At 45.9% G+C, this 16908-nt stretch overlaps 1 protein-coding gene across 1 annotated transcript in view; it reads left to right on the top strand.

Moving 5' to 3' along the window:
- Window positions 1-16908, top strand: part of LOC115100572 (pancreatic secretory granule membrane major glycoprotein GP2-like) — a 29904-nt gene that overhangs the window by 10654 nt on the left and 2342 nt on the right. Inside the window, exons 6-9 of the mRNA XM_029619090.1 lie at window positions 4583-4737; window positions 11224-11469; window positions 15022-15181; window positions 16294-16360. Coding sequence (XP_029474950.1) covers window positions 4583-4737; window positions 11224-11469; window positions 15022-15181; window positions 16294-16360 — 628 coding nt within the window. The remainder of the gene's footprint in view (window positions 1-4582; window positions 4738-11223; window positions 11470-15021; window positions 15182-16293; window positions 16361-16908) is intronic.

A 16908-nucleotide genomic window follows, 5' to 3' on the forward strand; every position in this document is an offset into this window, starting at 1 on the left:
CAGCAGAGTTTAAAAATGCAGGGGCCGACCGTGCTGAGGGTACGTGAGCACCCACTCTGCAGCAGGGACAAAGTCCGCAGCTCATACCACGGGCCTGCATTTCAAAAGGGAATCCTCTGTGTGCTGTCGGCCGGTTCCACCCTCTCCCTGCCCCTTTACCTGTAGAAGGGGCAGGATAATTTTCAGCCCCCCTATTTTACATGGGTAATTAAAAAATTGCACAGTCTTCTCTTCTTTCACGTGGATCCTCGTCCTTTCGGTACCTTGGCTGAGCCCCAGCACAAGGCTGCACCCGAGCTCCAGAGGGTCTCGCCTCCTGTGCTGTACCTTTAAGATGCAGTTTAGTGCCCAGTATCGCACTCGCCCCGTAAGTTGCGGTTTAGCTTACGTCCCTGTTTATGGACAAAGCAATTTCAAAGCCATTTGCTCAGGGGAAAACGGCTGAAAATCGCTCACGTGGGGCTCGGCACGTGCGCGCTAAAGCTGCATTATAAAGAGGCGCTCCCGGGTGCGGTCACATTTACGTTCAGGTCTATCCTGTAAAGTGCGGCCGCGTTTACCCTGCTCCTAAGCCGCTTTTTACTCACCTTCCGGCCGCGTTAGCCCTTCCTGCGATCCCAAATCCCCTTTAACCTACTCCTACCGCGTCCTAAATTCCCCGGGCAACCCCTTCCGCACGCGGCATGTATATTGCATGCAAACGAGCGAATTAGCTATTCCCTAGCATCCCGTAACCCGCGCCCCGACTATCGCTATTTTTCCCTGCCGTTTTGTCGCGCGTTTAACCTGCAAACTTACCGCCTACCCTGACCCCTGCGGTAGAGGCAGGGGTAAGGGTAGGCGGCAAGTTTTCCCCCAGCCCCCGCTCACCTGCCCCGGCCGCGATCATGGGTGCCGGTCTCCGTGGCAGCCCCAGTCCTCTCCCCTGCTCCCGAAGCCAAAAAAAAAAAAAAGCGAAAAAAACGTTGCAGCCCCCCTCCGATGTCCGGACTGGGGCTGCCACGGAGACCGCTTTCCCCCGTGCAAGTAAGTTGCTTCGCCGCTTCAGTTCTTCCCTCCTCCCGGAGCTGCTTTTTCAGCCTTGCTCCGGGAGGAGGGGAGAATAGACACTAGCGGCGAAGCGAAAAAAAAAACCAAAAGCAATTTTGGTTTTTTTTTTTTCCAAAAGCGACGATACCTTCTTGGCCGGGCGGCTGCAAAAGTGGGTCGGGTCCGGGCTGACAGCGGCGAAGCAACTTGCTTAGGCCCGCGGCGAAGCAACTCTTAGGCCCGCGACAATTTTGGTTTTTTCCAAAAGCGACTTACTTTTGGGATCTGTCAAGATCCCAAAAGTAAGTCGTTTTTGGACGCCTGCACAACTTACTTTTTTTTGCAGCAATCAGCGATCGTGGCTCCCGTAGCTCCTCCGGAGGAAGATGGCCGCCTGCACGGGGGAAAGCGTACAATTGGCCGCTGAAGACGTGACGTCACGACGTTTGGCGTCACAGGATGTGACGTCACGTCTTCAGCGGCCAATTGTACGCTTTCCCCCGTGCAGGCGGCCATCTTCCTCCGGAGGAGCTACGGGAGCCACGATCGCTGATTGCTGCAAAAAAAAAAAAAAAAAAGTAAGTTGTGCAGGCGTCCAAAAACAACTTACTTTTGGGATCTTGACAGATCCCAAAAGTAAGTCGCTTTTGGAAAAAAACCAAAATTGTCGCGGGCCTAAGAGTTGCTTCGCCGTAAGTTGCTTCGCCGCTGTCAGCCCGGACCCGACCCACTTTTGCAGCCGTCCGGCCAAGAAGGTATCGTGGCTCCCCTTTTTTTTTTTGCTTCGCCGCTGTCAGTCTGTTCTCCCCTCCTCCCGGAGCAAGGCTGCTTTTCGCGCCCTGCTTCGGGAGGAGGGGAGAGAGATGACAGCGGCGAAGCAACTTACTTTTGCATCCGATCGGACCCGACTTCCTGGTATCTGTCATTTCAAATGACATTTGAAATGACAGATACCAGCGTGGCGTGAAGCGTTAGGCCCGCGCACCCAGGATACTGTATAGGCGCTCTATCCAGTAAAATGGGTTGCGCGGGCCTAACGCTTCACAGACCGTTCTTAGATGCGGCATGCATTTGCATGAAATTAGAGTTCAGGATCGAGCGGTAGGTGAGCTGCACTGTACGTGCGGCAACCGCGGGTGCGCCGGGCACTAACGCAGTTCTTCCTACCGCTCGGTACTGGATAGACCCGGTTGGGAGAGGAAAACAGCACAGATACATTCCATTTGCAAGCGTGCGCTTCCAGCCCCTCCCTGCATATAACAGCGCAAACACGCGGACGCGTTCCCATTGGTACGTTTTGAAAAGAAGCAAAGCGAGTACACGTGCAGGGCCAGTAACTTTCAAACCCACACGCACACCGTACGTATTTTTTGTCGTCCACGCAAGTGCGCGCACGTTTTATAAAATACGTCCCACACGCACAGGTGTGCTCCTAATTAAGTGGTTACACGCGTAACTGTCATTCGTGCATTTTTGTCAGCATTTGTCGGCTTTTACATGCGCAGGTCAGTGCATTTTCTAACATGCGTGTGAAGGAAGGTGCCAGTTTTACCAGTTCGGCCCCCAGTTTGCCCAGTCTAACTCCAGGTTCGGTTAGTCAGCCTGCGCTCCCAGTCAGTAATGGGCTATAATGCGAGTTATTCTGACCTAGGGGCAGAAGTTAGTGAGTGCAGGTAACAGCCGTATGCGTGCCGCTTGCGCTGGTTATGAAATGCAATTTTGCATGTAAACTGTCGGGACGCCCCGCACCAGTTTATCCCACGCACCGGTTCTTGTGCGTATGTGTGAGGCTCATGAAATCAGAGGTGCACGTGCTATTTCATTTTGTTTAGCATTTTAATACCGCACATACCATGCTTACAGAGCTGATCAAGGTGGCTCACAACAATCTATTTTGTGTGCACGCATCCCTTTTAAAATTCACCTTTAAAGGCACCTGAATAGTTTGCAATTGTACGGTTTCTTAAAAAAAAAAATTGCCCCCCCCCCCCCCCCGAGGCAGCGGCCATCACTGTAGAGCAGACGCAGCGAGCCCTGGGCAGTGCTGCAAGCGCTGAGAACGCCAGTAACTCGCTGGCTCATTTTACTTTAGTTTATTCCATTCACTTTCGATATCCCGCTGAGCTACATCACTCCTAGCACGAAAAGATATGGGAGGAGGACCATCGAGCGGCTGGCGTGCCTGTGAAACAGCTACAGGCTCTCGGGTCTCCTCTGCTTGATTATATTTAACAGGTGGTTTTCAGGGGGAAACACAGTGAGACGCGATGGATGTGTTTGTAGCAATTTAGAGAGCCCGGTGATTGTAAACTGGTCTTCACTGGCTCCCAATCGATCAGAGAATCGAATTCAAAACCCTTACTCTAGTGCACAACGGTCTACACAAAATGGAAAACAACTCACTCTACAAAATGATCCATCAACACAAACCTCAGAGACACACCAGAACTACCAGCAAACTACTCCTGGACATCCCAACACTTCCATCGGCTAAGCTCACCTGCACGAGAAACAGAGCATTCTCAATGGCAGGACCACACCTATGGAACTCCCTACCACAATACCTAAATGCAATAACCGACAGCAAATCCTTCAAAAAAGAACTGAAAACCTGGTTATTCAGCAAAACATTCAGAGATGGCGTAGGCTAACTTCATTACCCCACCTTCAACATCTCCCATGCAAGACGAGTGCACTAAGAGTTCCTATTGATCTCCCCCCCTCCACTTTTTCACCTCTAACCGCTCCCCTCTTCTCTCTTTCCCCTCTTACATATCACCCTCTCAATGCAAAGATCCTCTTCCCCCTCTGTCCATTCTCCTTCTCCCCTCCCCTACCGATCCCACCCCCCCTGTCTTACCCCCCTTCCTCCCCCCTTAACTTTGGGCAAACCTCCTTGCCAAATAATCTTGTGCAGAGTAACTTGTGTTTTCTCAGTTCCTTTTAGCTAGTAAAGTTCTACTGTATAATGTCCTGACCTTGTTCAAGCCTTTAAATCTAGTTATACGTTATTCTCCAAACAGTTCCATGTAAACTGTTCCATTCTATGTTCCTTATACCGTTCTATGTAACAAATTGTTCTATTGTAAACCGGGGTGAAGGCCAAGTGCTAAACCTCGGTATATAAAAGCTCCGAAATAAATAAACTGAGCTCCGATTTTGATGGCAGCGGGAAATCGTCTTTTGCAATGGGGGTGGGGAATCCTTGGGGGGGGGGGCTATGGACTCCCCAGGCGTGAGAATGCCCCAGGGTCCGCCTGCAGGGATCTGACCCGGGTTAAATCTGAGGCTCCATTCGTAATCCCACCATCACCTTGCCAGGGAAATACGGGGCAAACAGAAACACCTTAAGTATTGAACAGACGTGCAGTGAGTCCTTCCTGATGCTTTTTTCCCTGCGCTGAAAAGCTGCTGGCACCTTCTAAATCCTGTTATGGCTCTCAGGACCTGGGTCTCTTGGAGGCTAATGTTAGCCTCAAAGGAGGGATTGTATTGGGGGTCTTCCTATGTGATTGGAGGCTGGGTGGTTTCACATCCTTTTTTGTTTCCTCAGATAACCGATATGAATATGACGTACTCAAATGTCCTCTACGTTTCTTCAAATTATACTGGACTTGTGTTAGCTCCTACACTCAACCTCAGCTTCTCCTGCACCTACAACCGCAGCTTTCTGGCCAGTCTGGCCACCGCCCTGCACCCTGTAATGAAGTAAGTACACCCCTGGCAGCAGGGAGAGGCTGGGTTTAGGAGCAAGGGGAAGAGCCTGGTGCATTTGACAACAAACCTTCCACCCCACCACTGCCACGTTGTGCAAGACCTTATCCACCTTCCCCATCCAAACTGCACCCCCACCTCTCAGGTCTTCCTGACATGTTTCACCTTTGTGCTGCTTTTGTGACCTTTCAAGTCCCAAATTTGAAAATCTTGACCTTGGTGCAAAGCCAATTGGTACTTTCTATCCATGCAACTTGCACTTAATTTTCAAAGAGAAAGAAAACACAGAGGCAGAAATTCTTCATTTATTAAAACTTATTACTCGCTACTAGACAAGAAGTGTGGAGAAGAGGAGGAGGGAGCTGCGAGCCAGGGTTCAGATCCTACTCCTTATGACCTTGGCAAGCCCGGTCACCCTCCATTGCCTCAGGTACAAACGTAGCCTTTAGTAAGTCAGGCTCTTTCTCCCATTCTGTGTCTATGGGGAAAATGCTTGGGGTCCTTAGAGTGGAAGCAGGGAAACACCTGCTCTACCTGAATGTAATGCACTCTGAAGTGCCATGAAAGACGGAAAATACATGGTCTGTGTTCTGGAGGGTGAAGTCATTTGTCTGAGAAGAATCAGCAGGATTTAATCCCTGGCTTCCCTGACACACAGCCCCTAGGCTCCTCCAGTCTAAGATGTAATATAAATTACAAAAAAATAAAAGTACTCAGAGTGCGTTACAGCACGCTCACAGGCTCTGCACCTGCTTTTCTGTGCAAGTAACATTTCTATGGGAAATAACAGGCATACGTTGGATTTTTCAAACCCATCTGCACTGTTTTCCTGTCCTGACTGAAACTCGCCGCTGGGAACACCTCCACGTGGTCCGGCCAGAAGTAAGGCCGCCATGGAAGACTGTGTGTGCTTGTAGCCAGACGGAGGGGGTGGGGCATCTATTTCCAGACAGCCAGTTTACCCGGCTGAGAGGCTTGGAAAATTACCCTCTTTAGAGGGTCATTTTATAACTCCCGGGTTTGTGCTTCTCCCAGGCGGACTTTACTAAGGGTTTTCAAAGCAAAGTTACGCACATAAGTTTACTTTCAAAATTTGCATGTTTAAGAGCCTGAGTACATGAAGCAGATTAATTTGCATAAAGTTACACCTCCCCTTCAGAGCGGGGGAGGCAATAATTTACTCATAGGCTTTTTAAAACTCCGCCTATATGCGGTTTGCAACTCTTAGGCTGATGCAATACAGTGCGCACAGCCGAGCGCACTGTTTAACCCGTGGTTGGACAAAGCCCTTATGCTATAAGGGGATTTAGTGCGTCCAATCCCTGACAAAGGTAATAGTGCTCGTCAGATGCAAATGCATGTTGATGAGGCTATTAGCTATTCACCACCAATTAAAAAACAAAAATATGCACCCAACATGCACATTTTAACCTGCAACAATTAACACCAGCCCGGAACAGGCGTTAATTCTTCAGGAGCCAAAAAAAATAACAGTAAAGCAGAAATTACCGTTTTTCTGTTGCTTTCTTCAGTTCCTCTGACTTAATATTGTTGCGATATTAAGTCCGAGGAACCGAAATAGGAGAATTAAAAAAAAATAAGTGTGCTGGTGGTCAGGTTAGGAAGACACACTCCAAAATTAAGCATCCATTTTCCTAAGTGGCTGACAGACCCTTTCCTGGGCACCCTCTGCCGAGGAGGTGCCAGCGGCACGAAGTTTCCCCTAGCGCCTCCTTTTTACTGCAGCAGCCCATTTTTCATTTTGCATTCGGCGACCCTGAGAGGTGGATCGTTGTGTGCTCAATCATGAGCGCCCCTTTAACGCGCGCCGATATTGCATCAGCCTGAAAGTGCTCTGCGACCTGAGCCCAGGGATGTCTTAGCACAGCCATTTACACACTCAAAATCAGGATTATACGTACGCATGGCTTTGAATATTACCCCCTGCAGTTCCTGAACACTTCCAGGAGGTTTTCAGAGCAAGTCTTTATTCAAGATAAGTGCAAGGTGATGCATATAGGGAAAAATATCCCATGCTATAATTACACAATGTTGGGTTCCATATTAGGTGCTACAACCCAAGAAAGAGATCTAGGCGTCATAGTGGATAACACATTGAAATTGTCGGTACAGTGTGCTGCGGCAGTCAAAAAAGCAAACAGAATGTTGGGAATTATTAGAAAGGGAATGGTGAATAAAACGGAAAATGTCATAATGACTCTGTATCGCTCCATGGTGAGACCGCACCTTGAATACTGTGTACAATTCTAAAAAAAGATATAATTGCGATGGAGAAGGTACAGAGAAGGGCAACCAAAATGATAAGGGGAATGGAACAGCTCCCCTATGAGGAAAGACTAAAGAGGTTAGGACTTTTCAGCTTGGAGAAGAGACGACTGAGGGGGGATATGATAGAGGTGTTTAAAATCATGAGAGGTCTAGAACGGGTAGATGTGAATCGGTTATTTACTCTTTCGAATAATAGAAGGACTAGGGGGGCACTCCATGAAGTTAGCATGGGGCACATTTAAAACTAATCGGAGAAAGTTCTTTTTTACTCAACGCACAATTAAACTCTGGAATTTGTTGCCAGAGGATGTGGTTAGTGCAGTTAGTATAGCTGTGTTTAAAAAAGGATTGGATAAGTTCTTGGAGGAGAAGTCCATTACCTGCTATTAAGTTCACTTAGAGCAGAGCTTTCCAAAGTGTGTGTCGGGACACATTAGTGTGTTGCCTGTAGTGTGGAGGTGTGTCGCCCGGTCTACAGGGCCGGCGGAAGCAGGGAACTATAGCAGGAAGATCGGCGGGCAGTGGTGGAGCTTACATCACCACGGCCCGAAGAAAAGGGTCACGTTCACTCCTCCTCCTTCCTGCCTGTGCAGCCCTGGAAGAAAAACGTTGCCGGAGCCGCGTGGGCAGGAAGGAGGAGGAGCATCTGCTGCGTACAGAAGAAGAGCAGCATTAATGGGCCGTTGCGGATCCCACGTCGCGACGGCCCGAGAAGAGGAGGAAACCCGATAGCAGGGCCGCTGTGGATCCCACGTCGCGGCAGCCCGAGAAGAGGAGGAAACCCGATAGCAGGGCCGCTGCAGATCCCATGTCACGGCCAGGGAAGATCAGGGCCTCTGAAGAGCCCATCCTTCGGCAACCCGTGCAGAGGGACAGCATGTGCCAGTGAGAGCCTGTGCTTGAGCAAGAGAGCATGTAGGAGTGAGAGAGCCTGTGTGTGTGAGAGTGAGACAGCATGTACACGAGAGAGACAGTATGTATGTATGTATGTATGAGAGAGAGGCATGTGAGAGTGAGAGCTGTGGATGTGTGAGATTGCATGTGAGTGAGAGCCTGTGTGTGTGAGAATGTGTGAGATAGCGTGTGAGAATGAGAACCTGATTGTGTGTTTGAGGGAAGACAGATGGAGAGAAAAGAAATAGAAAAAAAGACCCTGTAAAAGGAATTGGCAAAAAAAACAAGAAAGGAAAGATGGAAAAAAAAGCCTGTGACCAACCGATTAGAAAACTAAGATCAGACAGCAAAGGTAAAAAAAAAAAATTACTTTTTAGTGATTGGCACATGTAATCTTTGGGAATGTGCAAGAGTAGCACTTTCTCTATGCCGATCTCACAATGTAGGAGATCAGCATGGAGGAAGTGGAAGCCTGCAAATATTTATTATGAGATAGGTTGTGTTGTGAAACATTTTATTTATGTATATATTTAAGGAAACATACATAAATTGTTGAAATACATTTTGTTCGTTTAACCTTTAACTTCTGGTTTGCTGGTAGACTGAATTACTGTGTCACGAAATTATGTTTGTCTAAAAAGTGTGTCACCAACATGAAAAGTTTGGAAAGCTCTGACTTAGAGAATAGCCACTGCCATTAGCAATGGTAACATGGAATAGACTTTTTTTGGGTACTTGCCAGGTTCTTATGGCCTGGATTGGCCACTGTTGGAAACAGGATGCTGGGCTTGATGGACCCTTGGTCTGACCCAGTATGGAATTTTCTTATGTAAGATACTGCATGAATAGAAAGTAGCTCATTATTTCCTTTCCCATCTGAAATGATGTTGGATGTTCTCAGCCTACTTATGGATGTACTCTGGCAGGAAATAGTCACACACACAAATGAAAGTTGCAGATGATGCCTTTTTATTGAACGAAGTTAATATATTTGTGACTAGCTCTCAAGGTCAGTGCAGAAGACATGAAGATAGCCAGGGCTGACAAAGCATTGCCAGCACAAGCAACCTGGGCAGACTGGATGGGCCTGTGCTTCCTTCTCTGCCATCAAATTCTGTGTTCTTGTGTTACAACCTTTCTCTGGATAAATGTGCAGCATTTTTAACACACACGAGGAAAATCCTAGGTTGGGTCAACATTGGTGGAAGCAAGAAGATGAATATGAACTTGTGGGCTTTGCAGCCCATACGTTGGCACTAAGTTGGCAGATGGCTTGGGAATATGGTGCCAGCATGAAGGGAAGTCAGAGGCCTAATTTACAAAGCTCAGTTCCCCATAGACCCAGAATGGAAAGAAACCTCAGTGAATGGGGTGTGACTTACACAGTGGTTGTACGTTATGAGAGGAAGCTGGCGATATCTTGCCAGTATTAATACTAAGACACAGCTGCAATTAGAAAAGGCTGTCACATCCCATCTTTCTGGGGAAAAAAATCACACAATCCACTTCCTGGGGAATCGTTCCATAATTCAGAATTACATTTTGTTATGATGGATACATTGCTGGCATTTTGATGTCTATTGATTAGGCAGTATGAATACGGAGACTGGAAAGGCTAACGATGGTGCTGGGAACAGGAGGGCCAGGGCAGCTTGGAAGCACAGAATCTGACGGCAGATAAGGACCATAAGATCCATCCACGCTGCACAATTCCACTTCTGGTGCAACACCGCAGACACCACTTCATCTCAGCCTTTCTATTAATGTGTTCAGTTAGTCCAATAACAAAGTAATACAGAACCCTAGTTATTGTCTTCCTTTGATTTTGTAACCTTTATTTCCCTGCATTGAAGTGCACTAACACGGCCAGCAGGCCACGACGCCCTCCGACCTTGCGACTAAGGATTGTCCGTGCTGATCCCAGGCTTGCTTGAATTCTGTTAGTGGTTTTGCCCATAGAGACTGAGGCCCGCACCATTTTCACATACAGAAAAAATCAATTGTGGTGCCAACCTCCGTCTGCCAGCGCCAGTTACAGCTGCAACAGCATCCGAGCAGGAGCGACCGGGGATCACTTCTGCCCCGTGAAGAAGGAAGACAGGGGGAGGCTGGGAGGGATCGTGGCAGGGCCAGGAGGGGGTTTTTTTTTGCAATGGGATGCCCTGTTTTTTAAAGAAAATGAAAGAGAACAAATGAAAGTTTGTTCATGTCTCTTTTGTTTTGTTTTAAGAATGAAACAAAATGGGAAGAATTATTAAAATCTCCAAGTAATGCTCATCCTTAACTCTTCCCCATCGGAGGCTCATATCATGACCTCTTGGTGTAGATCTTCCTTTCTACTGACTGCAGATTTGCATCTTACACCTTTCTCTGTGAGCGTCTGTGATATCACCCCTGACTCTCCTCTCCCCCAGGCTCTACCTGTTTAAGTATCTAAGTCTCATCTCATAGGGGTCAGCAGTAATGGGCATTAGGGGTAATTTTGAAAAACCCCATTTTCTGCACGTAACTCCTGTTTAAAATCAGTGTGGGACGTCTGCAGGTAAACATGATTTTGTGCGTATTTTTACGGGCATAGAAAGTTAGTGTTCCAGGGGTGGTAGGAGAGGGGAAGCATTCACGCACATACTTTCAAGTTTTGATGCCACGCTCGTGAATGTACGCATGGAAACTTGCAGCTGTAACTTTGTGCATGCATGCTGTGCTGGATTGTGCATGCACCCACAGATCTTCAAGGCGGATTTATGGACATAAAATCCACTTTGAAAATTCAGGGTAAATTCTGCAGGTGCAAAGTGCCCTTGGACTGCTGTAAATTATCCCCTTAAACACAGAAGTCATCTGCACCACAGTTCTGTTATTTAATCTCTTTACCACACCATTTGTCATGGAATTAAAGGCCATATTGATGAGCATGATATGTAGAAGGGTGGGGGTGAGGCTGATGGATTTCACGTGATAAAGGGGGAGATTAGTAAGAACTACAATGGTGGCCATCATCATAATGACACGCAAAGCAAATTGTCTTCTAATTAATTCAGATTTGATCAATTGCCTTTCCAAATCGAAGCTCAAGGTGAGTTACAAATTCAGGAGCAGCCGGTAGGTCCCTACCAGTAAAATGCTGAAGAGTGTCTTCTCCAGGTCACAAGGAGCGGCAGTGGAAGAAGCAGGATTTCAACCCAGGTTTCCCTGCTTGTCACCTGCTGCTCAAACCGCTAGGCACTTACTGCACACTAGAGATGATTTTGGATTATTCTGCATGCTTAACTCTGTATTTGCCTCTTTCATTTCCAGTTCAGTGAATCTGACTATTCCAGGGATGACAGGGACATCAGAAGCCACCATTGCTGCCTTTGTGGATGCTGCGTATGCTGTACCATTGGATTCAACCCAGGTTCTGTCTGTGGGATCAGCTCTTTACATTGGTTTGATATCACAGTCTGTTGATGGAAACAGATTCGCTTTAAGAATTATTAATGCCTTCGCCACACCCACACTTAATCCCAATGACCCCAACAAAGTGGACTTGATCACAGGCGGGTAAGTGACCTTGAAGAAGCTTACTAACGAGGTGAAGCATTTACTATCCAATTGTTGCAATAGGGCCTGTGCTTATCAAATAATATTACTTTTTAAACATTATAAGCAGGGCGTGCATATAGATGTTCACCAGATAGCTATATATCTCCCAAAGTTCCCTTTGCTTGGCTCGGAGCTTGTCTTATGAGATGTTTGGGTCCACAACACAACACCAGAATGGCAACTCATAACCTTATAATGTAGTTATTCAGGACCTCCCTGAAAAAATGCAAGTAACATCACACATTAGGGATGTGAATCGTTTTTCTGACGATTGAAAATATCAGACCATATTTCAAAATCGTCAGAAATCGGGGGTCCCCGAACCTGATAGGAAAACCTCACAAAATTTTTTGAGGGGATTCTGTTATCATTTTGGGGGGGGGGGGGGGTGGGAAGAAAGGGTACGCTTAAAAACCCCCAAACCCACCCCGAGCCTTTAAATTTAATTATTTTGAATTATGTCAAATTCCCCACCCCAAAAAACATTTTTAAAATACCTGGTGGTCCAGCGGGGGTCCTGGGAGCGATCTCCCTCTCTCAGGCCATCAGCTGCCAGTAATCAAAATGGCGCAGATGGCCCTTTGCTCCTACCATGTGACAGGGGCCGGCCAATGGCACAGATAGCCCCTGTCACATGGTAAGGGCAAAGGGCCATCGGCGCCATTTCGTTTACTGGCAACCGACACCTGAGAGCAGGAGATGGCTCCTGGGACCCCCGCTGGACCACCAGGTACTTTAAAAAAAGTTGGGGGGGGATTCGAAAGAATTAAATTTAAAGGGTCGGGGAGTATTGGGTTTTTTTCGGCACGACACAGCCAATTAAAATGAGTAAGAATCGCAGGAACAAAGATTTCCCACGGTTTTTATCTGAACCCGATACCGGAAACGAGTCCGGTACCGATTTACATCCCTATTACACATACATTACAAGCAGGTCCGGCAAACTGCCATTATCATTAAAGTATGTACTAATTTAATTTCATTAGGAGTAATCCAACTTCGGCTAAGTTTCCTTTCTTGCATAGCGCCTCAGGCAACGAAGGGACCTTAGCAATTCTAAGCATTAATCTTGAAACACTCATTAGCCTTAAAGGAATCGTCTCCAGTTTAAGTTTTCTTTTAACAAATGTACGTTTTGGTGCAGTAACCTGGTCATAGACCTAAGAAGTCTCCATTCTAGTATTAAAGGGCAGAGACTTCCCTTATATAAGGATCACTTTAGACATTATAGACATGCACAGAAAGGACCTGTGATAATGTGTGGACATCCCTTGGCTTGGGAAGGGTGAGAGAGGACGGGAGGAGTCAGGACTCTGCCTTTTCTCGCACAAAATGCTTTAATATTTGCAAAAACCAAATCAGCGGAAGAGAGAGCCTGCTTACCTCAGCAGCTTCTCTCACAGTTATGGCATTCATACAAACACAGTCTTAGCCTACTCTCTTCTGCCTTCTCTTCTTTTCCAGGGATTTCTGGTCTTCCCTGGCCATAAGCTTTTATCCTCCTCCCTCTGAAGGTTTCTCCTCTATATCCTGTCACAGGACCATGACTGGGAAACACAGCACCCTGGGCAACAATGGCAGTCGTGATGCCTCCCCCCCCCCCCCCCCCCCCCCATCCCCCTTCCTCACAGCTGGCTGTTCAGCTCTCATAGCCCACCACCAAGTTTGGGCAAGCTGGGTCGTTCTTGGCCAGCTCGGGGAGTGTGGGCACATCTTGGGGTGGTGGGGAGGTTACAGAAAGAGCGGCTGTGCCGTGTGTGGCTCGCCACACTCACCTCAATCCTCCGGTGGAGCCTGACTTGCCCACCCACATCACCAGCCCTGCACATGCACGCCACACAGGCCCTTCAAGAAGTGTGCTGGTTGCACTACACTGGATCCTTGTGCACCTTTTATCTGTTATGTGTCTCTGTGTAACCAATCAGATTTATATTTACTACTGTACTAAGAGAACATTCTGCTCAGAAGGGTTAGGACTTGGATTAGGAGAAGCTTGGGATATAGAAAAATCAAATTCAGAAAATGCAGAGAAATAAGTAATACAGCACAGGAAGGCCAGACAAGGATAGAGAGTGTACGGTAGTGAGTGAGGTGTTCTCTAAAGACAAAGGTTACATTTTCAATAGGGAATCTAACACATGCACTTTTAACCCACTTGCAATAAGTCTGTTTTCAGACACAAGGAAGTCAATATTTAAAAAGATTTATCCTATTTAGCCAGACAGAGCTGGGGTTTAAATACATCTTTCCACTGACCAGCCAGAAATGGCTCTTATTTTTAAAAACTCTTTAAGATTACATTTCCAAGCACAGACATCTTGAAAATAGCGAGGACGGTGCTGATGAAGAGTAAATCCCATGTTCGATTATGAACAGAGTCAGTAAGGAAAAAAGAATCAAGAGCCTCTCCCAGCAATAAATACTCCACAACATGGCGGAAGAGCCAAGGAAAGAAAAGGAAATAACAAAGAATTTAAAATCATTTCTTAGAATGCACCAAGAAATACCGCAAACTCTCTGTTTTTGTGTGTGTGGCTAAACGTATGCGTGTTAAAAGCTTGTGCGTGCAGTTTTAGGCCTCTGAAAATCTACCTAAGCACATTCAGCCCATGCACACGTGCAATGCTTTGCTTTATCTGCGTGGATCCTGACTACGCTTTAGAATATTTACCACGCGCTGCATCATATACAATGTAGGGACTTATTAAGATTGTATCTAAATACAAGGAAGTCAATATTCAAAACATTCGGCACAAGTTAGCCACATAAGTAGGATTTATCTGGCTCTGTAGCGACCCACTGAATATGCACCTACGTTCAGTGACCTCACTTAGTTGCATAAGATATGCGGTTAAGTAGTTAGCTTTATAAGTTGTGGGTGGGCAGTGGGCAGATCAAGGCGGAGCTGCTTAGCCGCATAACCACCATAAAGCAAGTGTAACTTAGCTGGTATTAACTTATGAGAATGAGAGCCACTAAGCCGTGCCACTGAGTATGCCTTGTAACTTAGCCAGATAAGTTATATTTGGGTATATGGTATATTGAGCAATAAAAATGTGCAGGGACCTTTTTGTTTTAGCACTTTTTTTTTTTGATCATTTTTTATTCTTTTTTTTTTTCATTTTGTAGGCTTTTTGTTGCATTTTCACAGAAAAATAGAAACATGACAGGAGAAAAAGATCATATGGCCTATGAGGTCTGTCAATTCACATCAACCATTCAGCATTAAAATCATATTTATTTCAGAAATACTGTCTGCTCTTCACAACTTGCAAATAGTGTGCACCATTTTCTGAAACAAATTAGCCTTAAAATTTTGGGCAGGGGAACTGCATTTGTTTCATAGTAAAACGAACCAAAACAGAAGTGTCCAATTTGGATAACCATTGTTTATAAAGAAATGCACACCCCTATTGAATAAGCAACCTGTCTATGTTACAGAGTCTGGGGTTACCCAGCACGGTAACATCTTATTCAGGGATAACTGCAACTTGGGTCTTTTCTCTGCAGCTGTCCGGCCAACCAGTTCGTTGGTGTGAACGTGGACATGAACGGACTCTCTCTTGAAGCCAGGTTCAGCTTCAAAATGCTTATGTTTCAAAATCAGCCTGAAGTTTATATATACTGTCTTGTACGGCTCTGCGACAAAACAACCGAAACCTGCACTGGGGTAAGGGTTAGGGCTAATAAAAATGTTTGATTAACAGGACCAGACTTCAGTTTCAAGCAAAAGCCAGCCTGTGTTCATTTTCTTGCATACATTTGAAAAAATGCATCTTCTGTCCAAGGATTTCATTTCCTGCATCTTCAGGAAGGGAATAAATTACTGGGAAAAAAAAAATTGTGCAAGCAAAAACGTGTGAAAAATCCCACTGTGGGACTTATGCCCAGTTCTTAAATGCATCGCTTTCTGACAAAGATCCTCCAGTAATTTTGTCAAATGTTTTGCTTGGATGCAATTTTTTGTGGTTTTCTTTCTTTCCTGAAAATGCTAGAATTAAAAGCTTTTGGCATAAAGTTATTTTCAAAACATTTCACATAAACTGGCTTGCTGGCTTCTTGTATCTGCTTTGCCTGAGACTTAAATCCAGTCTATAGAGCATGCACAGTATAATCTCTACTGTACAAGGAGGTCACACAACATTTTCCCTGTCCCCACAGATCCCCATTAGAGTCCAGATCAATAAGATACAGGAAGGTGAAATACTTTAGCAATGGCCACGTACAAAGAGACAAAGCCACAAGAACCTGGCAGTGCCACAAGCTCTCCTGCCCCAACACCAGACCTTGGCCCTCAACATTGTTCTCATTCCTTGCACCACACCAACTTCAGCCTTTATTCTATATCATCCCTCAACCTTTATACAATCTTGGCCTACATCACCCACAATTCCTGGATCACATCAACCTCAAGCCTTATACAAATCCAGTATGAAAATTTGAACAGCATCAATCCAATCTCTTGGACAATACCAGCCCCAAACCTTGGCCCATGCCAACTTCAACCCTTGGATAACACTCGACTCAATCCCTGTATCCCGACACCCAACACTCTGACATCAACAACAACTCTTGGAGTACACCGGACCCTGGAGCATGCCACATTTTATATGTCAAAATATACTTTGTGACTATATAAAAATACTAGAATGCATGCTCTTTTTCTCCTAGGAGCACCTTGGTTTTGCTGTGCCACTCAGCTAACCACAAATAAAGGAGCCTCTAAGCATTAAACATTCATGAGAGGAAGGCAATAAACCCTTTTCTTTTATCTCCCTACAGTGTCAGACAGGACGTTCTGCTGAGTCCGGATCAATGATTTCGCTGGGCATTACAACATCTCTGGCAGGTATGGTACATGAACCAAAGGACATAAGTTTCACTTCAATGTAAAGATAAAAATCAGAGCATCTAAACCAATGACAAGTTCTCTAATGGGAGGAGGTTTAACCTATAGCTAATACCTGACATCACCTGGATGCTGGCATTGGCAGCAGAGAGTAAAGGGCACAGCACAAGCACCACAGTCTGCTGTGGGAATAAATTATAGATGGATTCATCTATACTCGCCATGATCCCCAGATATAACCAAAATGCTGGTGATCACAGCTCATTCTGTTACTTGAGGAATCTACAGCAAGAGTAGTGTACATCTGAATCCTATTTATTCATCTATTTATCAAACTTCTATTCCACATGTGCAGTAAAAACCAGTTCAATGTGGATTATAGACTACATTCATAAATAATACTCAAACATATCAAACTCAGAAACACATTGGCACTCAGCTGCAGAATTCAGGGGTGTGCAAACATTTCTGCATAAGAGCTGAATATTCCACCAGGATGGCCGTTTCTCTTTTTTCTTGTAGCATAAGAAAAAAAGGCTGATATTTAT

This window comes from Rhinatrema bivittatum, chromosome 11 (genome assembly GCF_901001135.1).
Source record: "Rhinatrema bivittatum chromosome 11, aRhiBiv1.1, whole genome shotgun sequence".
NCBI lineage: Eukaryota > Metazoa > Chordata > Amphibia > Gymnophiona > Rhinatrematidae > Rhinatrema > Rhinatrema bivittatum.